At 35.9% G+C, this 24,992-nt stretch overlaps 2 protein-coding genes and 2 long non-coding RNA genes across 14 annotated transcripts in view; 3 read left to right on the top strand and 1 right to left on the bottom strand.

Moving 5' to 3' along the window:
* LOC112030559 (putative disease resistance protein RGA4) overlaps positions 1-24,992 on the top strand; it is a 56,842-nt gene that overhangs the window by 6,952 nt on the left and 24,898 nt on the right. The gene's annotated exons all lie outside the window — the stretch shown is intronic.
* LOC136068091 (uncharacterized) lies at positions 2,999-5,622 on the top strand. Its single transcript, XR_010629486.1, has 3 exons — positions 2,999-4,319; positions 4,791-4,879; positions 5,219-5,622. It is a non-coding gene; the product is annotated as an uncharacterized LOC136068091 (long non-coding RNA).
* On the bottom strand, positions 6,350-8,627 carry LOC111999730 (uncharacterized). The gene is made up of 2 exons (XR_010629485.1): positions 8,078-8,627; positions 6,350-6,696 (listed from the first exon to the last, which is right to left on the bottom strand). It is a non-coding gene; the product is annotated as an uncharacterized LOC111999730 (long non-coding RNA).
* On the top strand, positions 20,942-21,472 carry LOC136068082 (uncharacterized). Its single transcript, XM_065774746.1, has one exon. It carries the CDS (start codon positions 20,942-20,944, stop codon positions 21,470-21,472), a length of 531 nt encoding a protein of 176 aa, XP_065630818.1.

Here is a 24,992-nt window from a genome sequence, read left to right as displayed (position 1 = left end):
CTTCATTTGAGCTACAAAAATGCAGCCATTGCATGATATAGATAAGACACGTGCATGAATAGGAAAATTTTTCATGTTTCTGTTTTAAATTCATAGTTAGGTATGAGTACATTTCTATTCGTTGTAATTTATCATTTTCTTTGTTTGTAAATTCCTGAATAGCATTTATTAATATTATATTTATTACAATTTTGAAGATAGAGATTGCATGGAGGTTTGAGTGAGAGTGAAGTTCATGTGATGTGGTTCCAAGAGCCTTCTCAAATGGGTTTTGCAATATCATGAAGGGTGTCTTGAATTATATTCTTGAAAGTTGAAACCAGTCATGTTGATGTTAACAAGGCTTGTGGTTTGGATGGACCATGACACTTCATTGTGTTGCTGCTGGGGGATTTGCTATTTCAGCTGAGGTTATTAAGCTCTTGTTTGGTGCTTCTACATTTCATTTTGTTTTGTTGCATGCTGATGACTATGTACTCCCATGTTCATGTTATTCTTGTGTTTCTCACATTAAAGTAATCATATGAAAGGAATAGAACATGTATATATCTGGAGTGGATGTTGTTTTCATTAATAATGCATTTCGGGTATGAGTAGAAACATGAGTGTGATAAATGGGAACCTCTATTTCATTTCATTTCATTTAATGTTGTGCTGAAAAAAGGGTACTCTTTCAATATTATGCCAAATGCAACTTCAATAAGAGAAAAACTTTTTAGCTTGAAAGATTTTTTCTAAGCATCATACCAAATGTTAAGATTTAAAAAAGTAATTTATATAGAAGTTAAAAACAAAACAATAGAGAATCCAAATGAGCTAAATGGGTAGAATGGGATATTCTCCCAAAATCCTTGTTATCTAGTATCTTCCAAAATGTGGTGTATAAAAAATGCTATCTATCTTCTTTGTTAATCCAATGGCACTATGCTAGCATGTCATTTTCTTTTCTTTTTATTTATAGGGTAAATTATTATTTTGGTCCTAATGTTTATATTGTTAAATGTGTTAGTTTAGTTCTTAATTTTTTGGTATTATGTCAAAATAATCCCTATATATATAATATATATGAGAAACCATTATATATTTCAGAAATGTAGGTTTAAAAAAAGTGTAAACTAATACCATTTATAATTTGAACATCTTTAAAATTAAAAAAAAAAAAAAATTTGAACAGTATAACTGTGATTATTTTTAATTGTACCTGTACATATACACTTATAGGCTACAAACTAGTCGTTAAATAATGGAGGAAAAATGCTAAAATGGCAATTGGCCAAAAAAAATTTATGCCACCTAGGACGCTACATAGACTGCCACATGACCAAAACTAAACAAACAAGAAATGAAATAAAATAAAATTGGAGAATGTCTCTGAGTTTCTTCTCCATCATCGTCTGCTTGAATCATTCCACAGCTAGTAGGTATATTACATCACAGGCCCTGTTTTTAGGGCTCCTACATAGATAGTCACTGCATTGTATATATAGTAAGCTAGTACTAGAGTCCAGATTTACAAAAAGCCAATGAAAACATCTCCTCCATGTTGATTGATTTTCTCCACATGACAAACGAGTTTGACATTTTGGTAAAATATATTGATATGTCCTCCAAGCCACTTAGGGATCCTCTATGTGCATTTCAACTTTGTTCTTCTCCAATAGCATACATTATGATCCTACACAACAACAAAAAATTAAATAAACAAAAAAAATATATTATTAGAGTATGCACAACTTAGAAACCAACACAAGTAAATGAAACCTAAAAGAAACAAATGAACACCCCCAAACCTGGTACTTTCACCACATGATTCAAAAAAGTAGAAACTTTGTGTCACATGTCATGAAAATTAATGGCTCTATTCTTAGCTTGTCAGATTAAGACGTATTCTACAGTTGATATTAGTTCATACTAGCAAATCTAATAAAACCATAATCATAAATTCATTATGTTTGGGTATTGTCAAAATTTTCCTTTACAAAACTAAGTTGCAATTAACAGGACTCCAATAATGTAAGCAAAGAAGTTCTAAAGAACAAAATATATAATTGAATCAATGAAAATGATCATCATATAGAAGAAATACATAATGAAATAACAGTTTTCTACATTTCATCAACCTCAACTGGATGAGTCATAAGCTCATAACATCAAATATTGGTTACATACTTACACCACCAACAAACTCAAGGCTAGTTAAAATTATTCTTTTTTTCTTTTTCTCTGGTAATCAAACTAACGAAATCATCAATCACCTCTTACTTGAACCATTTAGAAGAAGAAAATTTAAAAAACCAGTGTTACCTTTTGAACCACCAAATGTAATACAGCCATTGCTTTTTCAAATTTTCTTTCGCAAATCATTAAAAGAATGACATGATAATATACTAGAGAGCAAAATCACCTCACTTGATATGTACAGTAATTTTAAGTCCCCAATTTAACGTTTGTTTCATTTTTAATTTCCATTAGCTTATATGAAATAATCAAGCTTACTTATTAATCATCTAACTACACTAGATATACCACATTCACTATAGAAGAGCCAAGTAAACAGTTAATAATAGTAGTCCAGCCTGTTCTCCACCAATTAGCTCACAACCATATGGTGCCAAAGTAAATTCTCATCAACGGATTCATCATAATAATATACTCAAAAAGATTAAGTTATTAGAAATGCATCAAAATAAACTAGGAACTATTATCAAGAAATTTCAAACCCATCTAAAACCCTACCAAACAACCAACCCCTCTAATGGCCATTTCCCTCTCAGGCATTTCATCAAACAGTTATGTAGCATTCTCAAAAGCATTGCATTCTACATACAAAGAGTAGTTAATTGGAAAAACAACCAACTATGGGCATTTTACCACAACCAAGCCTACCAATCCACCACAACTAGCTATCAAACCATGACAAAAAACATCGCACAAGGAGAATTGAAAAAATAGAGAGCAAAAAAAAAAAAAAAAAAAAAAAAAAAAAAAAANTAATGAAGCACAGTGAAATCAAGTTTACATAGCTTACAATCGTAGCTTGGTTCATGAGGCGTACAAGAACAAGAGTTGAAATTATAGATGTAATGAACAATGGAGTACATACAGGATAGAATCAAGGTTATAGTGTCTTTTTGGGTCCATCCATTGGTGTCTCCTTTTCTGTCATCCTTAAGAGTTCTGAAATTTAAGATTCCTTCCTGGTTTTTTGTTGCGTTAAAGATTCATTGGCCTTCTCCAATGAATTTGGGTTTCGTAACGATGATTATAGTTTTATAAGAAAAGTATGTGAGTTGGTCTTCAACAGCATCTGCCATTGTACTGTTGTAACAATCAGAAGTGTTAAGGATTTTAAATTTGAGATTTGGCTTAACGAATAGCTGGTTGTGGCTAAATTTCTGCAGAGCACAGAAATATATATATATATATATATATTAGTGAGTCTATTTGGCACCTTAAGGTTGCCTTTTGCCTTTGAAGTCACCTTGGGTTAGGTGTTGTGCCTTAAATCAACAAACCTTTTCTAGTAATTTTATGGTACCTGGCATCATGCATCTTAGTGCATTGATAATTAGGTATATGGTTAAAAACTCTGCAGAATGATGCAAACAAGATAGTGAGGAACAAAGGGAAAAAAAGGTGAAAAGAAGAGATAAGATTGCATGAGAATCAAAGGAAGGCCTTTCTGATGTTTCAACAGGATATTAATTACAAGAATCTTATTGTCAATTAAGTACAACCACATAAATTTCTTAATTATCCATATCTTGCTTCCATAAATGGCCATACCATCTGATATAGATTTGAATATGTAGAAATAGTTTGAAGCACAAAGCAAACATTTGAAAGGGCGCCAGCAGAGAACAAGGAACAGCTGCTAAAAATTACTCACACCCCGGGGGTTGGTGGGGATGAACCAATGAACCTGTCCATTGTGTATATGCTTAATTATTTATCCTATTCTTCTAAGAAACTCTTGGGCTATTTTCATCTAATGAGTGATATTTTACTTGATCTCATATGCAAAACCAATTGAGGCATAGGAAAAACCTAGTGTTTTATTTGTTTAATGTCTCATTTGTAGTCGTTGTAGTACATCTTCCATTGTTATCACTATTCACAAGCGAAAATTAATTGTAGACTAATGTTATTGAAAGAAAGGTTGTATTTGATATGGAAGAAGAGTACATATATTAAACTTGTATGCTGGGTTTACAGTCCTTCACAATTTTGATTCTAGTGTCCTGCATGGATTAAGCGTGAGCGTAACCATGTGTATATAAGCTCTTGGGCACCCTCCCCTTACAAGCTGGTTTTCAAGGGTGAGTTCTATCCAAAGGTTTTTATCAATCACTTTTGAACATGTACTTATGCATTGGCATGTTGTGGCTTTGTAGACTCCTATCTGATGGTGAGCATTATGTGGTATGTTTGGTTCATCTGATCTGTATTCTTTTAGGTTTATTCATAAACTATTGATATCTCTCTCTCTCTGTGCATGGAGGTTACCGTCAAGTTTATGTTAAGTAATTATTATTGTTTGTTCTTAATTTTGAGACCAGTTTTTCTTCTCATAATCTTATGTCCTCCAGTTTGTGATCAGATTGAAATTTAGTCTTTGGTTAATAATCTTAACTCTAATGTAGTCATCTCCTATATATTACTGTAGGAAATTTTAGCTTTACAAGATAACTTGCACTGAAATATGCCAGAGTTGTTGTTATGGATTCTGTGTTCAAAAAAATATCCAAAGAAATATAACATCACCAGTGAACATATTGTCCTTTATGCAGCTGCATAAACATGGGTGGATGCTATAATTGGCTGGGAGTTCCTTTGCTATGAGTTCAAGTGCAAGATATGCACATTATGTTACGAACATGTAAGCATGAACTTCATTTATTTATTTAATTGATGATCATGCAATGCATTCATTTCTTTCTTCTTGGTTGGCTTGATAATTAAGATGAGTGATATATATTAGAGACCTCTCCATCTTGTTCCCCAGTGGGAGAAAGTACCACTTCATTTGAGCTACAAAAATGCAGCCATTGCATGATATAGATAAAGACACGTGCATGAATAGGAAAATTTTTCATGTTTCTGTTTAAATTCATAGTTAGGTATGAGTACATTTCTATTCGTTGTAATTTATCATTTTCTTTGTTTGTAAATTCCTGAATAGCATTTATTAATATTATATTTATTACAAATTTTGAAGATAGAGATTGCATGGAGGTTTGAGATGAGAGTGAAGTTCATGTGATGTGGTTCCAAGAGCCTTCTCAAATGGGTTTTGCAATATCATGAAGGGTGTCTTGAATTATATTCTTGAAAGTTGAAACCAGTCATGTTGATGTTAACAAGGCTTGTGGTTTGGATGGACCATGACACTTCATTGTGTTGCTGCTGGGGGATTTGCTATTTCAGCTGAGGTTATTAAGCTCTTGTTTGGTGCTTCTACATTTCATTTTGTTTTGTTGCATGCTGATGACTATGTACTCCATGTTCATGTTATTCTTGTTGTTTCTCACATTAAAGTAATCATATGAAAGGAATAGAACATGTATATATCTGGAGTGGATGTTGTTTTCATTAATAATGCATTTCGGGTATGAGTAGAAACATGAGTGTGATAAATGGGAACCTCTATTTCATTTCATTTCATTTAATGTTGTGCTGAAAAAAGGGTACTCTTTCAATATTATGCCAAATGCAACTTCAATAAGAGAAAAACTTTTTAGCTTGAAAGATTTTTTCTAAGCATCATACCAAATGTTAAGATTTAAAAAAGTAATTTATATAGAAGTTAAAAACAAAACAATAGAGAATCCAAATGAGCTAAATGGGTTAGAATGGGATATTCTCCCAAATCCTTGTTATCTAGTATCTTCCAAAATGTGGTGTATAAAAAATGCTATCTATTCTTTTGTTAATCCAATGGCACTAATGCTAGCATGTCATTTTCTTTTCTTTTATTTATAGGGTAAATTATTATTTTGGTCCTAATGTTTATATTGTTAAATGTGTTAGTTTAGTTCTTAATTTTTTGGTATTATGTCAAAATAATCCCTATATATATATATATATATGAGAAACCATTATATATTTCAGAAATGTAGGTTTAAAAAAAGTGTAAACTAATACCATTTATAATTTGAACATCTTTTAAAATTAAAAAAAAAAAAAAAATTTGAACAGTATAACTGTGATTATTTTTAATTGTACCTGTACATATACACTAGGCTACAAACTAGTCGTTAAATAATGGAGGAAAAATGCTAAAATGGCAATTGGCCAAAAAAAATTTATGCCACCTAGGACGCTACATAGACTGCCACATGACCAAAACTAAACAAACAAGAAAATGAAATAAAATAAAATTGGAGAATGTCTCTGAGTTTCTTCTCAATCATCGTCTGCTTGAATCATTCCACAGCTAGTAGGTATATTACATCACAGGCCCTGTTTTTAGGGCTCCTACATAGATAGTCACTGCATTGTATATATAGTAAGCTAGTACTAGAGTCCAGATTTACAAAAGCCAATGAAAACATCTCCTCCATGTTGATTGATTTTCTCCACATGACAAACGAGTTTGACATTTTGGTAAAATATATTGATATGTCCTCCAAGCCACTTAGGGATCCTCTATGTGCATTTCAACTTTGTTCTTCTCCAATAGCATACATTATGATCCTACACAACAACAAAAAATTAAATAAACAAAAAAAATATATTTATTAGAGTATGCACAACTTAGAAACCAACACAAGTAAATGAAACCTAAAAGAAACAAATGAACACCCCCCAAACCTGGTACTTTCACCACATGATTCAAAAAAGTAGAACTTTGTGTCACATGTCATGAAAATTAATGGCTCTATTCTTAGCTTGTCAGATTAAGACGTATTCTACAGTTGATATTAGTTCATACTAGCAAATCTAATAAAACCATAATCATAAATTCATTATGTTTGGGTATTGTCAAAATTTTCCTTTACAAAACTAAGTTGCAATTAACAGGACTCCAATAATGTAAGCAAAGAAGTTCTAAAGAACAAAAATATATAATTGAATCAATGAAAATGATCATCATATAGAAGAAATACATAATGAAATAACAGTTTTCTACATTTCATCAACCTCAACTGGATGAGTCATAAGCTCATAACATCAAATATTGGTTACATACTTACACCACCAACAAACTCAAGGCTAGTTAAAATTATTCTTTTCTTCTTTTTCTCTGGTAATCAAACTAACGAAATCATCAATCACCTCTTACTTGAACCATTTAGAAGAAGAAAATTTAAAAAACCAGTGTTACCTTTTGAACCACCAAATGTAATACAGCCATTGCTTTTTCAAATTTTCTTTCGCAAATCATTAAAAGAATGACATGATAATATACTAGAGAGCAAAATCACCTCACTTGATATGTACAGTAATTTTAAGTCCCCAATTTAACGTTTGTTTCATTTTTAATTTCCATTAGCTTATATGAAATAATCAAGCTTACTTATTAATCATCTAACTACACTAGATATACCACATTCACTATAGAAGAGCCAAGTAAACAGTTAATAATAGTAGTCCAGCCTGTTCTCCCACCAATTAGCTCACAACCATATGGTGCCAAAGTAAATTCTCATCAACGGATTCATCATAATAATATACTCAAAAAGATTAAGTTATTAGAAATGCATCAAAATAAACTAGGAACTATTATCAAGAAATTTCAAACCCATCTAAAACCCTACCAAACAACCAACCCCTCTAATGGCCATTTCCCTCTCAGGCATTTCATCAAACAGTTATGTAGCATTCTCAAAAAGCATTGCATTCTACATACAAAGAGTAGTTAATTGGAAAAACAACCAACTATGGGCATTTTACCACAACCAAGCCTACCCAATCCACCACAACTAGCTATCAAACCATGACAAAAAACATCGCACAAGGAGAATTGAAAAAATAGAGAGCAAAAAAAAAAAAAAAAAAAAAAAAAAAAAAAAAAAAAAAAAAAAAAAAAAAAAAAAAAAAAAAGAAGAAGAAAAAAGGAAAGAGAAAAGCATACCAGCGGTGAACAGCTAGTGAGACGACGGCGGAACTCCGACACCGGAGAGAGGATACCGAGGTGGTTATGGACTTCTGGTTGGATCATCTCCCCTCTCTCTCTCTAAACTGAGCCCAAACTTTCTCCCTCTCTCTCAACGGCTCAGGTTATTCAGCTTTGGTTTTTATTCCCACGTGCCTCTCACGTGAGTTTTACCGTTAGTTTATTAATAAAAGAATAACAAAGGTATTGGTTTGGCTAGTGTCTAAAGTTCAACGAGTAAATTTGCCAAAATTAAAGTTAAGGGGGTGTTATGACTACTATTTGAAAGTTTAGGGGGTATCTGAGCATTTTTCTATTTTATTTACCATATGTGTGTGTGTATATATATATAGTTCTCATTTAATTAATAATCAATATCATTCTCATTTTAAAAGAGAATAGAGCATTTGCATCTTATTTTGCCAATTAAAACTCTATGAGGACATAAATCGTTCCCCAATAATTGAACCTAGCGGGTAATGGACCTTATAATCAGATATGTGATCGTAATGGGATTACCAAGGGCTCGTCTAAAGTAAGCTAGTGGGAAAAATAAATAAACAATGCCACGGATACAACAAAATTCACAGAAAGATGCTATTTTTGAACCTCAAATCAAATACCAAATTAAACTAGTGGGAAAAAGAATAAACAATGGCCACAGATACAACAAAATCCATCCAAAAAAAAAGAAAGAAGCTATTTTAGATGCTCAAATACCAAATTTTGTTGATAATCATTTTAGGGTTTGGCTTACCTTTAGTATTTTTTTTAATTGGACATCTCTTTTTGTTTTAAATAACAATTACAAGTGGTAGTAGGTTTTAATCTTCAATTTATTTAGTTAGTGAGTGATGTAACAATTATTCATTAAAATAAAAGGAGATTTTAGTTAAAAAAAGGTATTGGAGGTAAGTCAAACTCATCATTTTATTGGTCCTTTCAACCAATAAAATGATTTTATCTATGCAAATATGTGAATCAGCTTCCTAATCAGTATAAAAAATAAAAAATCATCAATTGATGTCACATTTGCATGAATAACTACGTTTTATTGGTTAGGAGAATAGGGAAGACCACCTCAGCAATCTTCTAGGTGGACCTAATAATTTCTCCATCAACACTCTTATTTCCATAAAATAAAATTTTAGTCCATCCAAATTTCTTCTCTGTCCCAATTTTGTTACTCATTTTCTTCATTTGGTCTATTTCAGTCTACTTTGATATTTTACGGTCCACTTCTGTCAAATTCAATCCATTTAGGCAATTTCATTAATTGGATAAGATTACAGAGTGCACCAATATATAAACAAAGCCTAACTAACTTACACGCCAGAATGCAAAACAAAAATAACAGAACAAAACTACGTGTGAACACTAAGCTGTAGTTACATATAGCTAACCTACAAGCCATTGCACTAACTATCAGCTAAATTCTAACATAAAGCTACTGTCATTTTTCTTCTTTATTCTTCTTTCTTGCTTCACATCTCTCGTGGTTAGGTTCTTCTTTATGCACAAGTTCTTCTTCATTTCTTTTGTTTTCTTCATGACTTTGCTATGCTATGTAATAGAAGTCATAGCATTTAGATGCTTGGATATTGTTTCCCCCTATGCCCTATGCCCATGGTGCGGTGGTGGTTGTTTTGTTTGATTGTTTCTTTTTTTAACCCATTGTTGAGAGAGAGAGAGAGAGAGAGAGAGAGAGAGAGAGAGAGAGAGAGAGATATTCGTTTTGAAATCTGTTGAGGATCTTTAGTTAATGCATTTCCTTTTTCAGTTGACCTCTCCTTACTTACAAGCCAATTGTAACTCTACAGTTGTATTTCACAAGCATGGTTTGCCTTAGATAATCTTATTTTCATTTGGACTATGGTCATTATGGTTGGAAAGAAATATGTTGGTTTTCTGTGAGTTTATACTTTAGGAAATTAGGAACGAGTTCTTTGCTTTGTGGAAGTGTTTTTATGGGGCTTTTGAGCTGTTCTTGGTTTTGGGCTTTGACCATAAGCCCCACACTTTGAAACCTACCATTGTTAAATGGTAAGATGAACTTATTCTCATGTCATTTATGGGTTTTAATGATTTGATTGCTGAATTGGATTTGGATCTCCTTGTTGTGGTTTTCTTTCTCACTAATGCATTTAACCTTTAATGTTAATGCTAGTTTGAGATGATTGCAAGTGGCTCTTGTGGAGGATCACTCACACAAAAGTCAAGCATGCATGTGTTTAGGGAAGTGAATAATTGCACTAATACCTTGGCTATTTGGTGAGAACATAGGTTAAAGATTTTGTTTTATTCCCTTATTCTCCCTCTACTTTCAAACGTATCATTACTTTTTTATAATTTAGTGGGTGTTAGTCATCTTTGATATCTTATTTAGTTTATCTATTCTTTATTTACTTAAAAAAAAAAAAAACTCAAAGAAATTGGCTTTTTTATTATTTGGTTTGTGTTAAGTTGATTTATTATTTGCATCAATTATTTTAAGTCACTTAGAGAATTTTTTTTTTTTTAATTTTTAATTTTTTTTATTTAGATGTATTTTTTTTTTTTAGAGTATACTTAGGAGGTTCTCTATGAAATGAGGCATGAAACAAAGTTGTTATGAAGAAGTTCTTGAACGAAGTGTACTTAGGGGTTTATGCATGGTAAAAAATTAAACTCAAATAAAAAGTTATGAAAAGTTTGGGAAGTATTACTTGTGATATAAAAAGATTTCCACCATTAGATTCAAATGGAGAATTTTCATTTTGAGAATGTACGATTGGTAAAATTTTTTATCCTTGAGAATATAAAACTCTCATGATGCTGTTTGAAATCTTGAGAATTTATATCTTACTGTAGTTATTTCTTCTTTTTTGCCTCACCAGTCACCACTACCACCTTCCCTCTTTGCCATAACTGTAGCCAATCTTTTATTTGCATAGCGCAGCAGGGTTGGAGAAGAGGAATGAATTTAATTAGTGAATTTGGGAATGAGAGAGGGGATGAGATGGAAGATCTTCTCTTGGATATAGAGCTTGGCTTATAGAAGAATCTCTTTTTGGGTTTTGCTTTTAATTACAAAGCAACTAGCAATGAGCTAGCTCATTACACCCTTTAGTAGGGGTGTAAATGTTCAACCCAACCCGCGAACATGACACGAACCCGACACGGGTTTTTGTGGGTTAGGGTTGTGCCTTAATGGGTTTAGGTCATAAACAGGTCAACCCAAAAGTGATACGATAAGAAATGTGTCATAAGCGGGTCAACCTGCATAACCCGCAATAAACACGTTTGGCATGCCAATTTATTTGTATCAACTCGAAATGACCCACTTAACACAACCTGTTTAACTCATATAATAAATAAATATTCATTTTATTTTAGATTTTTCAAATACCTTTTATAACCAACATATATGTTAAATTTAAAAAGAAAAGTAAGTAATTACAAAAACTTACAAAGGATATAATTACAAATTGAAACTTTACAAACCCTAGATCGCTAAACCTTACAAACCCTAAATCTCTAAACCTTCTTATAAATATCTAATTTTATTTTTTTATTTCAGCCATACTACTCACTCTACTATCTTATGTCTCATGCCCAATTCTCAAACTCAAAGTCTCAAATCGGTTATTGCTCTCTCTCTCTCTCTCTCTATGGATAATTATCGTAGTCATAGTCAAGATTAGTCTACTGTTTGCTCCAATTCTTTTAATGTTGATACTTAGCATTTGGTGAGTTCCAAGGATATTATATTTTTTTTGAGCTATGTTATTTTGAATTTGGGTTGAAGTGTATGCACTTTTTTTGAAGTGTAAACAACTTATTTCTAGATGAATGTTATATTTTTGTTGAACTATATTATTTTGAGTATGGGTTGAAGACTTGAAGTGTATGCACGGCTTTTGGGATGTAAAAAAAAAAAAAAAAAAATTCTAGATGGATGTTATATTAAATATTATGCAGGTTGAAATGAATTGTGTTACATTCGTGTCAACATGACTCGTTTATTAAGCATATCAAATGGGTAGGGTCAGGTCAACCCACCTTATTAACAAGTCGGGTTAGGGTTGAAAAATCATGAGACAATTATTAAATAGGTTAGGTTAGGGTTGAGCCATTTAGTTGAATACTCCTATCTCGACACAACACGACACGAACCCGACACGCTAACCCCAATTGACACCCCTGCCCTTTAGTTGATTTATTCAATCATGTATCCCACTCTCCCTAGTCCTTAAGTGCAAATTTAAACAAAGAAAAATATTATTGCATTCCATTAGTTAACTTTTATCTACAAATTTCAATAGATGTGGGTTCATTGTTCAGGCATTGTTTGATAGTCTCATTCATCAATTAGTGCCAACTCAAAAAGCGTAAAAATTGGCAAACAATGGGCAAGACCCATAGCCCAATTAATTGTTTTTTATGTTGGGCTTTGTTGCTAAAGGTTTTCTCATACAAGTGGGCCATTCATCGTAAAGCCCATTACTCCACTACACATGATAGGCCTTGCAAACCAAATTTTCTACTTTAGAGATGGGCTTTATAACCCATGAATTTCACTTCATGGATTGTTCTTATAAACTCTATTTTTTTCATCCAATAAATGGGCTTTACGACCCATAGACTTTTACTATACAGATTGGGTCATGACTGATAACCTTCCTCATAGCCCTTATTTGAACAAAACGAGTCACTTTGTGGAAAACATCTAACCCATGTCATTTGCCCAAAAAAAATCTAGTGGACTACTTCATTAAAACTACACCAAAGCCCATTGTTCTTTAATATCAAGTAGGCAAGGGGTCATTATGTACTTAGAGCCCACTTCTTTTATGAAGTACGTAAGCTAGCTAAATGGGCCCATTTGACAAAATAAGCCTTCAAGGCTCATCCTTCTAACAATCAAGTTAATGGCAAGCAAGCAGGCACTTGAAATTTAGCCCATCACTAGAGAAACTACACATTGAGGTTTTCTTATCTAAGGAAACATGAAGAACCTAAAGATCTAACATGAGTAACTAGAAATTCTCACATAATAAGCACTTTAAACCTAATGAGAACACTAAAAAGAGATAAAATACTCACAAAGGATTTCTAACCTATAAAAGCTCTTAGCTCTCTAAAGAGCTCTATCATTCGAGGATGTAAAATAGTGTCTATTTTATATCCTCAAAACCTACTTTATTTATTTTCCATCTCATTTTACAACTCACCCTACATCTTAGTTTCTATTTTTACATACAACTCATTAAAATAATATAAATTGCACAAATATTAAAAAAAAAAAATCTTTATCTCCCATCTCTCCATTTTTCCCAACAAACTTCTCCATTGCTACCTGCCAACATCACCCACAAGGCCACAACCCATACAAAAAACAACTAAACTACTGCTACAAACCCAGCAAAACACCAAGACCCACCACTATTCCAACCCAAACCTCAATCCTAATCCAAGAGAAAAGCCGAACTCATCCCCACCCACTGCGAACCTGCAGATGCACCAGTACCCACATACAAAAATCAAAGCAAAACCCATCTCACCCACGCCCACCCATCACCGAAACACTCTAGCCACATACCCAACAACCACCGTGACCCACACCCACTGCCTCCACGGATCCACACAAATGTTGATGTCCATTGCTCCACACCCTTCATCATGCCAATCCCTACAAACCTAAACCCACCACCATGTCGATCCCCACAAAACTCAGCCATCGAGCAAAACTCAACCACCAAAATTGCCACCAAAACTGCAAAGTGAAATCCAAGCCCTAGCCACTGATTCAAAACCCGACCACCGATTTAAACCTTAGCCATCGAAATCTATGCTCAGTACCACCAAATCCACGGAGAGAGAGAGAAAAAGAAACAGAGAAGAGAGAGTGAGAAGAGAGTTAGAGAAAAGAGAGAGAGTGAGGAGATATTTTAAATAAAACAATATATTTGTTGATGCCCGCTTTGGCAAATAGGCCCAATAATAGGAAGAAGCCCAACAATTTGAGAGAAAAAGAGTTAGTAGATTGATAAGAAAACCATTAAGCTTAAATGGCAAGAATAATAGATTATAGGCCAAAAGAATAACAGAAATGCCTCAAAGAAGGTAAGCGGGCTCGAAGGAGCTCAGAGAGAGAAATGGTAAACTCATGAGCATTATAAGAAATTAAAATCAAGCAAGAATGGGCCAAAGGAGCCCAAAGGAAAGAATTAAGTAAATAAGGGTTTGTGGAAAGGCCCATGAACCCCCGAAAGCAAAGGATATGGTAATTTGGGCCGGGGAAGCCTAAAAGACTTAGCAAAAGCCCATAGGAATGAATAATTGGAATGGGCCAAGGATGCCCAAAAGGAAGAAATGGGCTATGGAAGCCTGGAAGTGATGGAATGGACCAAAGAAGCCCAAAAATCATGAGCACTAGCCCAATGATAATGTTGGGCCACTGGAGTTAAGTAAAGGGAAAACATACAGCAAGCCCAAAAGGGGCCCAGTAAGTGCAAGTTAAATAATAGCATGGCAGGAACAATAGGATGGCATGACAGAAGTATTAACTAACCCGCAAAAGAAGATAAGAAACAAATTGGAATAGGAAAGGCCCATGGTCAAGCAAGGCCCAGCCTAGGAAAGAAGTAAGACATAAATGATGAAAGCTCAGAGACTCATTCACACCATAAGAGGTCAAGAATGAGCAACAGAATGTGTAGACGAGCTTTTGGGTCGTGGCAAATGCATGAATAGCAGACAAGCCATGGACACACATGGAAGTGGAGCACGCATAAGGCTCAGGCACCACCAACTTGTACTCAGCCAATACTGGAGTGGTGGGCCATGAGTCAGAGGTAAGAGAGGGTATGGTCTGGTGGTGGGGAGAAAGGGAGAGTCTATTCTGGGGTTCCTGCTCAAACTCTTTTGGAGGAAATGTCCTACTGGGATGACATACCACCCAAAAGAGAGAAAGATGAGTTGGAATCACTAGATGCATGCCATGAGGGATAGTGAGAGAGAATGCCCACCCTTATTTGGATGGGAATGCCATGGTGAGCAAGCAAACAAAATAAGACTCTTTGTCTGGGAATTGGATGTGGCATGGGTAACATAGGTAAGTGATGATGGCAGGGCAGCTGACAGACCAGTGGGTGGTCTGGGAAGGACACCTACACCAGGACAAAAGAGATTAAAGGACAAAATAGTAAAAACGCATCACGGCAGGCAATATAAAAGGGGCCTTAGCTATGCACAGAAAGAACAATAGAACAATGAAGGAAGGAGTAAGAGAGAATAGAGAGAAAAAGAAGTAAGAAAGGGAGTGAAAAGATAGAGTAGAAAACTTAGAAAGGAAAAAGGAATTAGAAAGAAAACAGATAGTAAGCAAGAGTGCAATAGTAGGTATGCACCAATAGGCTAATCTCTTCTCTCCCTCTAAAGGCCTACCCTCTAGTAAGGATTAAGGAATTTGAGGATAAGCCACTTAGGCCAATTCTCTCAAAGTGGGTAATTTCCATGGCATGATTTTCCTATGAAGAGTGGTTCCTTTCCTGGTCTTAACTCTGTAGAGAAATCAAGCATAACAGATTGACCATTCTTCCTCTATTTTATTGATCAAGCATTACTGTGATTTCCTTTTCTTTATGGTTATCATCTCATTTATATTGCTGCATTGCTCCTTCCCTTATTAAGATTATGATTTGGTATTTTCTATTTTTTGGTTGACAATAAGCATATTTTTCTTATTATTGCCATATTACACCTACTTGCCATAACTTTTTTGTAACAGTTTCCTCTACCATGGGCATGTGACCAGAGTTTTAGCTAAAGGGCTCTAGTTTGTGCACAAGCTGGCTTGGGGTGTGTTACAGTCAAGTCAGTCCTGACTTTCCTACCAAGAACCTTTAGGCCATAATATGGCAGGAGATAGCCCAGCCTGCAGTTGCTAAAAAGGCCCACCACAATATATATATATATATATATATATATTTCTTTTTTTTACATCTTATGCTACAGTTGGTCCTATATATAAGAACTAACTGTTCACAAGTTGTAAAAAATTACAAAATCCCATATTCGAATGGAGCATGTTTTTTGAGGTTTTGGTTGTAAAATAGAAATTGTGGAGTGTTTACACTCCCTAATGCTAATGCTCTAAGGAATAGGCTAAAAATGGAAGAGAGTAATAGCTAAAAAGGGGATTCCCAACCCTTATAAAATCAATGTGTGGTTTTTGATCTCTAGATTACTTAGAGCACTAGTATCAGACGTTCTAAAAAAAAAAAGAAGCTATTTTGACACATTAAAAAGTTATTTTATCTATTTTAACATATCATTTTAGAATTCACCTATACCAGATCTCTTACTTTAGCACATCACCATTAAAATAACCTAAAATAATATCAACCTTTTATTAAAAAAAAAAAAAAAAACTTAGTCACAAAGTATACAAGTCGTGACGTTAAAAAAGGAGGAAAAAAAAAATTCAACCACAATATGAGAGATCTGACATGTGAGATGAGAGAGAGGAGGAAAAGAAAAAAGAAAAAAGAAAATAGAAATAGCACGTAGTACGGTACACTTCTATTGATAAAAATGTATTATGCCAAATGTAAAAACGTTTAGCATTTGAGAGATCTGATGTCAGGATCGGCTCAATGAATTTGGGGGCCCGAGGCGAAAGCTTTAAACGAGGCCTTTTATTATATTTAATTATAAATTCATATATTTTTTTCAATTAAAATTTATTTTTCTTGCTTTTTGAGAGACAAAATTACTAATTAAATTTATTTCTTTTTCTGCAAGATTTTGTTTTTTACTAGTAATAAATTTGTCCATAGCTCCTTTTTGAGATTCAATAAGTTCTTCTCTTTGTCTTTTTTTTTTTCTTTTTTTTTTTTTTTCATATCCAGATAAATATTTTCTAGTAGACATTTGTAATTAAAAAAATATTTAGGAATAAATGAAACACAATCTATAAATAAAAAAATTACAATTTAACTAGAATAATATAGATTTAATGTATAAAACAATAGAACCTGTTTTATCAAATGCACAATTGCAACTTTACTTAATATGATCACTTTACACTTTAAACCTGCACAAAAAAATTAAAATTAATATTAGTACAAAGTAAATTATTCTAAATTTATAATTTTGTTATTAATACTCTTTTTTTGTGTAGCACAGTAGCAGTAAACCTTTTTTTTTTAGCATAATGAGTAGGATTCAACTTGATCTACTAAGACTAAAACCTAGTCACTATCCCTCTAAATCTGATTCTTAAAAAAAGAAAAAAAGAAAAAAGAAAAAAAAGAGAGAAACGTGTAGGACTAGATCAGATCAATACCTTAACAGTTAACTCCCATACCACTTATCTGATTTCTTAAAAAAAAAAAAAAAAAAAAAGACTAGACTACTCTAGACCATTCAAAACTCAAAAGGTGTAAGACTATTCAGCTTTCAGCCTAAACGTGTAAGACTTTAACTCTTTTCTCTTTATGGGTCTATTGACCATTCAGACCCTTCAAAGAATCAAAAGGCTTCTAGAGTTCTAGAGTAATCTAAAGGAACCAAACCAAAGTTCACTTCAGCTTCACCAAAAAGAAAAAAAAAAAAAAAAACCCAGTCACTGCTCTACTCACGCCTCTTTAAAAAAAAAAAAAAAAAAAACCCAGACCCGTGAGCAAACTCCTCTTCAAAAAAAAAAAAAAAAAAAAAAAACCCAGACACCCATGAAAAAAAAAACCGAGACACCCAACAGTAAACATGAAGAAGAGTAGAAGACGAAGGAGACAAAGGAAGAGAAAACAAAAAACGAACCTTCAGTGAACACACAAGTCTATTGCCAACACAGTTGATGAGTAAGCCAACTAATGAGTGTTTTTTTAAGAATCAAGATAGTCAGATAGAGAGAGTCAGAGAATGAGTTTTTTTTTTCTTCTTTATTTTTTCTTTCTTTTCTTATTTGCCTCTTCTTTCTGCTTTTGTAATATTTTCTTCTGCAAGCTAATAATTTTTTCCGTTTGTAATCTTTTCTTATGCAAGCTAAAGATTTGGTGATGGTTTGATCTGATGGGATTAGTCACATTGTCAGTTTGTCACTTCAGCTTTTTTCTATGTGATAAACGGGCCTCTATGACTGTGAGAAACGGGGCCTCTGTGAGAAACGAATGGCCTGATGAGATTTGGTAATGACCGTTTGAAATTAATTAATTGTTATTATTATTATTATTATTATTTTGGTGAGAAACGGGCCTCTGTGAGAAACAGGCCTTCATGGACTTGGTGATGGCCGTTTGTAATTTTTTTTTTCTCAGATGAAAAAAATAATATTATATACTATATTATTGCTATTTGGGGGCCCTCTTATAAGTGGGGGCCTTAGGCGGTGGCCCAGCTTGCCTATAGCTTCAGCCGGCCCTGTCTGATGTAACGGTGTTTTTGATGATCTGATGTAAAAATTTAGCATTTAGCACACGATGCTAGTGCTCTAAAGCTTTGAGTGGAATGGTTTTCAAAACAAATCAATAAACCAACTCAAACCTTGTTCATTGAACAACTAACACATCCAAAGTCACTATCCAATGATTAATCTAAACAAATCTAATCTTTTAAAGTTTTGTTCATGGAATTTATCTAACACTAAATTTTTTATTAAAATATTTTTGAGGTTTGGTGGGTATTATTCTCACGAAGAAAGTCACCCTATGTATGGAAAAAGCATCTCAAATTTGACCAAGTTCGGAGTTAAGAATTAAAATTGCTGACTTTTCTCAATACCAACTTAATCAAACTCCTTATCCATCAAATGTAGTAATATGCCTGTATTTGGAGGTGGATTTCATCATGCAATTAATTACTAACAAAAGTTTTTGTAATCAAGGAGTTATATATATAAGGTCAAATATTTCATTAGAGATCACACTTTTAAAGCGTGTTACATGTCTACGGATGATTAGTGAGCTACTGGAAATTTAATTATGGTAGGTGTCATTTTGAATACATCTAATATATAATTCAAACTATGACAAGTCTATATTTATATCTTTATTTAATTGTAATATTAGTTTATATTTGATTGCGTTTAATATTATCAGAACTTCAGAAATACCTTGTTAGGCATGATGGTGTCACCAAAAAAGCCAACTGCTAAACTCGTCCATGTAGCTCGTCCACAGGAAAGTAGCCCGTTTGCTGTAAGCTCGTTCATTCGTCTGTCCGGATGGATGAGCTCGTCTTAGGATTGGCTCGTCCATCAAACCAACAAGATGGATGAGGGTCCTGAAGATCTTCTCTGCACTCCACTTGTTTACTAGAATGCAACTGTTTCTCCTTTGAAAACGGGAAGTAACCTCCATAGCAGTTATGGGAGTTACCTCAGAATCTTCCGAAGTATGCAACGCTTGAAGAGATAACTGCCTCAAAAACACTATATAAGGGATCTTCTTCTGAAACGCAAGAGGTAACTCAAACAAATTGAAAACTTAGAAAATTCTTTCCCTTCCTGAGAATTAAGAATTCACTAACTTTACCATCGGAGGATTTTTGGCCGGCCTCCACCGGTCCCCTCTGACTTGTTTTCTTTCTTCAGGATTTGGCATGTGGATCATTACGTTCAGAAATTTTAGCCTACTGATTCTTCACCATCATCAGTTGGCGCCGTCTGTGGGAAATAAGACAGAGTTTTTTACGTTGAGTTTCATCGTTGAATTCTGTAATTTCTTTCTCTGACAAAGGGCTGAAATGGTCCGGACAAGATCAAGGACTACTAGTCTAGGCCTTCAACAAAGTAGAGATGCCTCCAGCAACCCTCATCATGACCGTCAATCGGCGCTTGTAATGCAACCTTCATCAGTCCAACACATGCAGTCTATGGCTGCAGCCATGGCGGAATTAACCCGCCAGAACCAGGTATTGAGAAGGGAAATTAACCTTAGAGGGCAACGTCAGGAGGTCTATGGAGAAGAGCATGGACAGAACCAAGCAGATGGGAGAAATGTTAAGCCAGAAAGCCAATCGAGGGGTAATGCACCAAGAAGAGTGCCACACTTAGAAAGGGAGATGGATCAAATGAGGAAAGTTATGGTTGAGATGAGGGAAAACATGAGAAGGGCAAATCCTGTAGAGGATCTAGTTCATCGAACAGACTCCCCCTTCACAGCCCCTATCAATGGTCATCCTTTACCTCCGAAATTCAAGATGCCTTCCTTGGATTCATATGATGGGACGCGTGACCCATTTGACCATATCGCTACCTTCAAAACTAGCATGCACCTTCAAGGGGTTCTAGATGAGATAATGTGTAGAGCTTTCCCTACCACCCTTAAGGGACCCGCGCGAGTCTGGTTCAGCAAACTATCCCCAAACTCAGTAAGTTCTTTTGAGGAGTTAAGCAAATTGTTTGTTAATAACTTCATTGGAGGACAAAGACATTAGCGTTCCTCGTCTAGTTTATTGACTATAGAGCAAGGGGAGAATGAAAGCCTACGGTCCTTTATCACGCGCTTCAACAGGGAGGTTTTGACCGTGGATGAGGTGGATGACAAGTTATTGCTGGCAGCTTTCCATAATGGGGTTAATTCTGACTTGTTTATACATAAACTTTATGAGAAGGAACCTCAGTCCATGGCTGAACTCGTCCATTCTACCCAAAATTTCATGAATGCAGAGGATGCGATTATAGCTAAGAAGAGGAAGAGGGCTGAGAGAATGGAAACAAATGCTGCTCATCATTCTAAACAGGGTCCTCGTCCGAAGAAGGGACGAACAGAGGATAAGAAAGACTGAGAGAAGAAGGCAGGTCCATCAGCGAAGAACCAACAATACACTCCTTTGAACGTGCCGCTCGAGCAAGTCCTTATGCAAGTCAAAGACGAGCCTTCCTTAAAGTGGCCAGAGAAGATGAAGGGAGATCCCAACAAGCGCAATAGGAATAAGTATTGTCGCTTCCATAGAGATCATGGGCATGACACGGACGAGTGCTTCGATTTGAAGCAGCAAATTGAGAATCTCATCAGACAAGGGAAGCTGAGAAATTTTCTTGGACGAGATCACAAGGACGAGAAATTGAAAAGGAAGGTAGAAGAATCATCACGACCATCGCTCGGAGAAATAAGAATCATTCTAGGGGGAAGTTCTGCAGGACAGTCATCTAAGTCAAAGAAAGCATACTTGAAAGCAGTGCAGAGCGTTCAGCTCTCTGGACGATCACCGAGTGCAAGGACTATGGACGAGCAGGCGATCACCTTCACGGACGAGGATGCAGAGAGAATCCATTACCCTCATGACGATGCTATTGTCATCACCCTCTTTATTGCTGACTACAAGACTAGAAGGGTGTTGATAGATAATGGGAGTTCTGCTGATATTTTGTATTATCCAGCCTTTTAGCAGATGAGGTTAGGACGAGACTTGCTTCGGCCAGCGAGCTCCCCCCTAGTAGGTTTTGGTGGAATGAAGGTGCAACCTGTGAGCAGTATTTCATTACCAGTGATAGTGGGGGCATACCCGCAGCAAGTTATTAAGGAGGTGAACTTCCTTGTGGTAGATTGTTCATCCTCCTACAATGCGATAATCGGAAGGCCGACTTTAAACAGTTGGAAGGCTGTAACATCCACTTATTACCTGTCGGTTAAGTTTCCAACAGAGCAAGGAGTAGGACAAGTGCATGGAGATCAATTAGCAGTAAGAGAGTGTTACTTGGCGATGTTGGCTATGGACGAACAAATCCAAGCCATGAACATTGAAGAAAAGAGAGTCGTGGCAGAACCTGCTGAAGTGTTAGAAGATGTTTCTTTAGACGAGACAAATCCTGAGAGATGTACCAGGATCGGGGTAGATCTAGAAGGAAAAATTAAGGAAGACCTTGTTCGGTTTCTGAGAAAAAACATTGATGTATTCGTCTGGACTCATGAGGACATGCCGGGTATAGACCCCAATGTCATTACACATCGCCTAAATGTATGTCCTACTTCAAAGCCAGTTTGACAAAAGAGAAGGGTGTTTGCTCCAGAGAGAGATGAGGCTATCAGAGACGAGGTTCAGAAGCTGATGACGGCAAAATTCATACGAGAAGTATATTATCCAGATTGGTTGGCCAATGTGGTGATGGTCAAAAAGGCAAACAGCAAATGGAGGATGTGCGTAGATTTTACCGATCTCAACAAAGCCTACCCCAAGGATAGTTACCCATTGCCGCGCATTGACCAGTTAGTGGATTCTACTGCAGGCCACAAATTACTCAGCTTCATGGATGCTTTTTCAGGATACAACCAAATAAGGATGAACGAGGTCGATCAAGAGAAGACATCCTTCGTCACTAGCCAGGGATTATTCTGCTATGAAGTAATGCCATTCGGTTTGAAAAATGCTGGAGCAACATATCAAAGGCTGGTTAACCATATGTTCCGTCCACAGATTGGGCGAAATGTAGAAGTCTACATGGATGACATGCTGGTGAAAACTCAAGACGAGGAAAGGCATCTAGACGACCTGCAGGAGACGTTTAACACACTAAGACAGTATCATATGAAGTTAAACCCTAGCAAATGTGCTTTTGGAGTATCTTCAGGGAAATTCCTTGGTTTTATGGTTTCACATAGAGGGATTGAGGCAAACCCGGAAAAGATTAGAGCAATTCTAGACATGAAGCCTCCACAGAGTATCAAAGAAGTCCAATCTCTTACTGGACGAGTTGCTGCCCTTAACAGGTTTGTTTCTAAAGCTACTGATAAGTGTTTACCATTTTTCAAGGTTCTAAAGAAAGCATTTGAGTGGACAGACGAGTGAGGCGTAGTGATTTTGAATCCCGAAGTGCATGTAAAAATCTTTAAAGAGTGTATTGTCAAATTGTCGTCCGTTATCGGATACCAACACCCAGGGCACGCCAAACCTACACACAATGTTCTTCCATACAAAGTTCTTGACATTTTGTTATGTGATATTAGCTAAAGGTTCTGCTTCTACCCACTTGGTGAAATAATTGATAGCAACCACAAGAAATTTCATTTGTCTTGTGCCTATTAGGAAAGGACCCAGGATGTCTAGTCCCCATTGTGCGAAGGGCCATGGTGCCGTCATTGGGGTTAGGTACTCTAATGGTTGCCTGGGGAGGTTACTGAACCGTTGGCATTGATCGCAGACCTTGACATAGGCCTTAGCATCAGCTTGCATATTTGGCCAGTAATATCCTGCACGGATGACTTTGTGGACGGGTGATCTGGCTCCTGAATGATTACCACACGCTCCTTCATGAATTTCTCTGAGTACATAGTTTGCTTCGTTCGGAGCTAGACACCGGAGATAAGGCTGGGAAAAGCCTCTTTTGTACAGAATCTCGTCTATAAGAACATACCTGGCTGACCTTACCCTCAGCTTTCTTGCTTCACCTTTCTCTTCTGGAAGTCGTCCATCTTTTAAGTATACTACAATTGGAGCCATCCAATTTTCCCTGCTTTGCACCTGTTGTGCTTCTGGGATATCTATACTCGGCACGGCTTCATTCGCCGAAGCTTCTTTCGCTAAAGTATCTGCCTCCACATTCTCCTATACCATTTTTCAAGGTTCTAAAGAAAGCATTTGAGTGGACGAACGAGTGTTAAAGAGCCTTCCAAGAATTGAAAACGTACCTCATTACTGCCCCTTTGCTGAGTCCGTCCGTGACAGGAGAGGAGCTGTTTTTATACCTGGCGGTAACCCCACATGCCGTGAGCTCAGCATTGATAAGAGAGGAGAGGAAAATACAAAAGCCAGTATACTATACAAGTAAGGCACTTAGGGGAGCGGAAGGACGATATCCTCTAATGGAGAAGTTGGCTTTCGCACTGGTAGTAGCCTCCAGAAAACTGAGGCATTACTTCCAGGCTCATGTCATCAACGTCATGACGGATCACCCACTCAAGAAAGCAATGAACAAATTGGAGGCCGCAGGACGTTTGATTCAATGGGCTGTCGAGCTCAGTGAATTCGACATAAAGTACTAACCTAGACATGCCATAAAAGCTCAGGCTCTGGCAGATTTCATTGTAGAGTTCACCCCAAGTTATGACGATGTGAGTAAGACGGAAGGCAACCAGAAATGGATCGTCCATGTCGATGGATCGTCTACACAGCATGCCGGAGGAATAGGTGTGGTCTTCCAATCTCCGGAAGGGGATAAACTGCAACACAAAGTTCGCTTAGTACCAAGCAACTAATAATGAAGTTGAGTATGAAGCTCTTCTCAAAGGGCTGAAATTGGCCAAGTCCATGGAAGCAAAGTCGATACTCGTCTTGGGAGATTCTCAACTAGTCATAGGCCAGGTGAATGGGATGTACGAGGTTAAAGAAGAACGAATGAGAAAGAATCTTAACAGGGTAATGCGACTTATGAAAAAATTCGAGGAAATTAACTTTGTTCAAATCCCAAGGGAGGAGAATGTGAAGGCAGATACTTTAGCGAAAGAAATTTCGGCGAATGAAGCCATCAACGAATTTGATGAGATTCAGTATATACCGAGTATAGATATCCCAGAAGTGCAACAGGTGCAAAGCAGGGAAAATTGGATTGCTCCAATTGTAGCATACTTAAAAGATGGACGACTTCCAGAAGAGAAAGGTGAAGCAAGAAAGCCGAGGATAAGGTCAGCCAGGTACGTTCTTATGGACGAGATTCTGTACAAAAGAGGCTTTTCCCAGCCTTATCTCCGGTGTCTAGCTTCGGACGAAGCAAACTATGTACTCAGAGAAATTTATGAGGGAGCGTGTGGTAATCATTCAGGAGCCAGATCACTCGTCCACAAAGTCGTCCGTGCAGGATATTACTGGCCAAATATGCAAGTTGATGCTAAGGCCTATGTCAAGGTCTGCGATCAATGCCAACGATTCAGTAACCTCCCAAGGCAACCATCAGAGTACCTAACCCCAATGATGG

This window comes from Quercus suber, unplaced genomic scaffold (genome assembly GCF_002906115.3).
Source record: "Quercus suber isolate HL8 unplaced genomic scaffold, Cork oak 2.0 scaffold_98, whole genome shotgun sequence".
Classification (NCBI taxonomy): domain Eukaryota; kingdom Viridiplantae; phylum Streptophyta; class Magnoliopsida; order Fagales; family Fagaceae; genus Quercus; species Quercus suber.
This window is presented reverse-complemented; position numbering and strand designations above follow the sequence as displayed.

Excerpts from the sequence above, each read along its gene's own strand:
- LOC136068082 (XM_065774746.1), top strand. The coding sequence starts at position 20,942 with ATGCAAGTCAAAGACGAGCCTTCCTTAAAGTGGCCAGAGAAGATGAAG.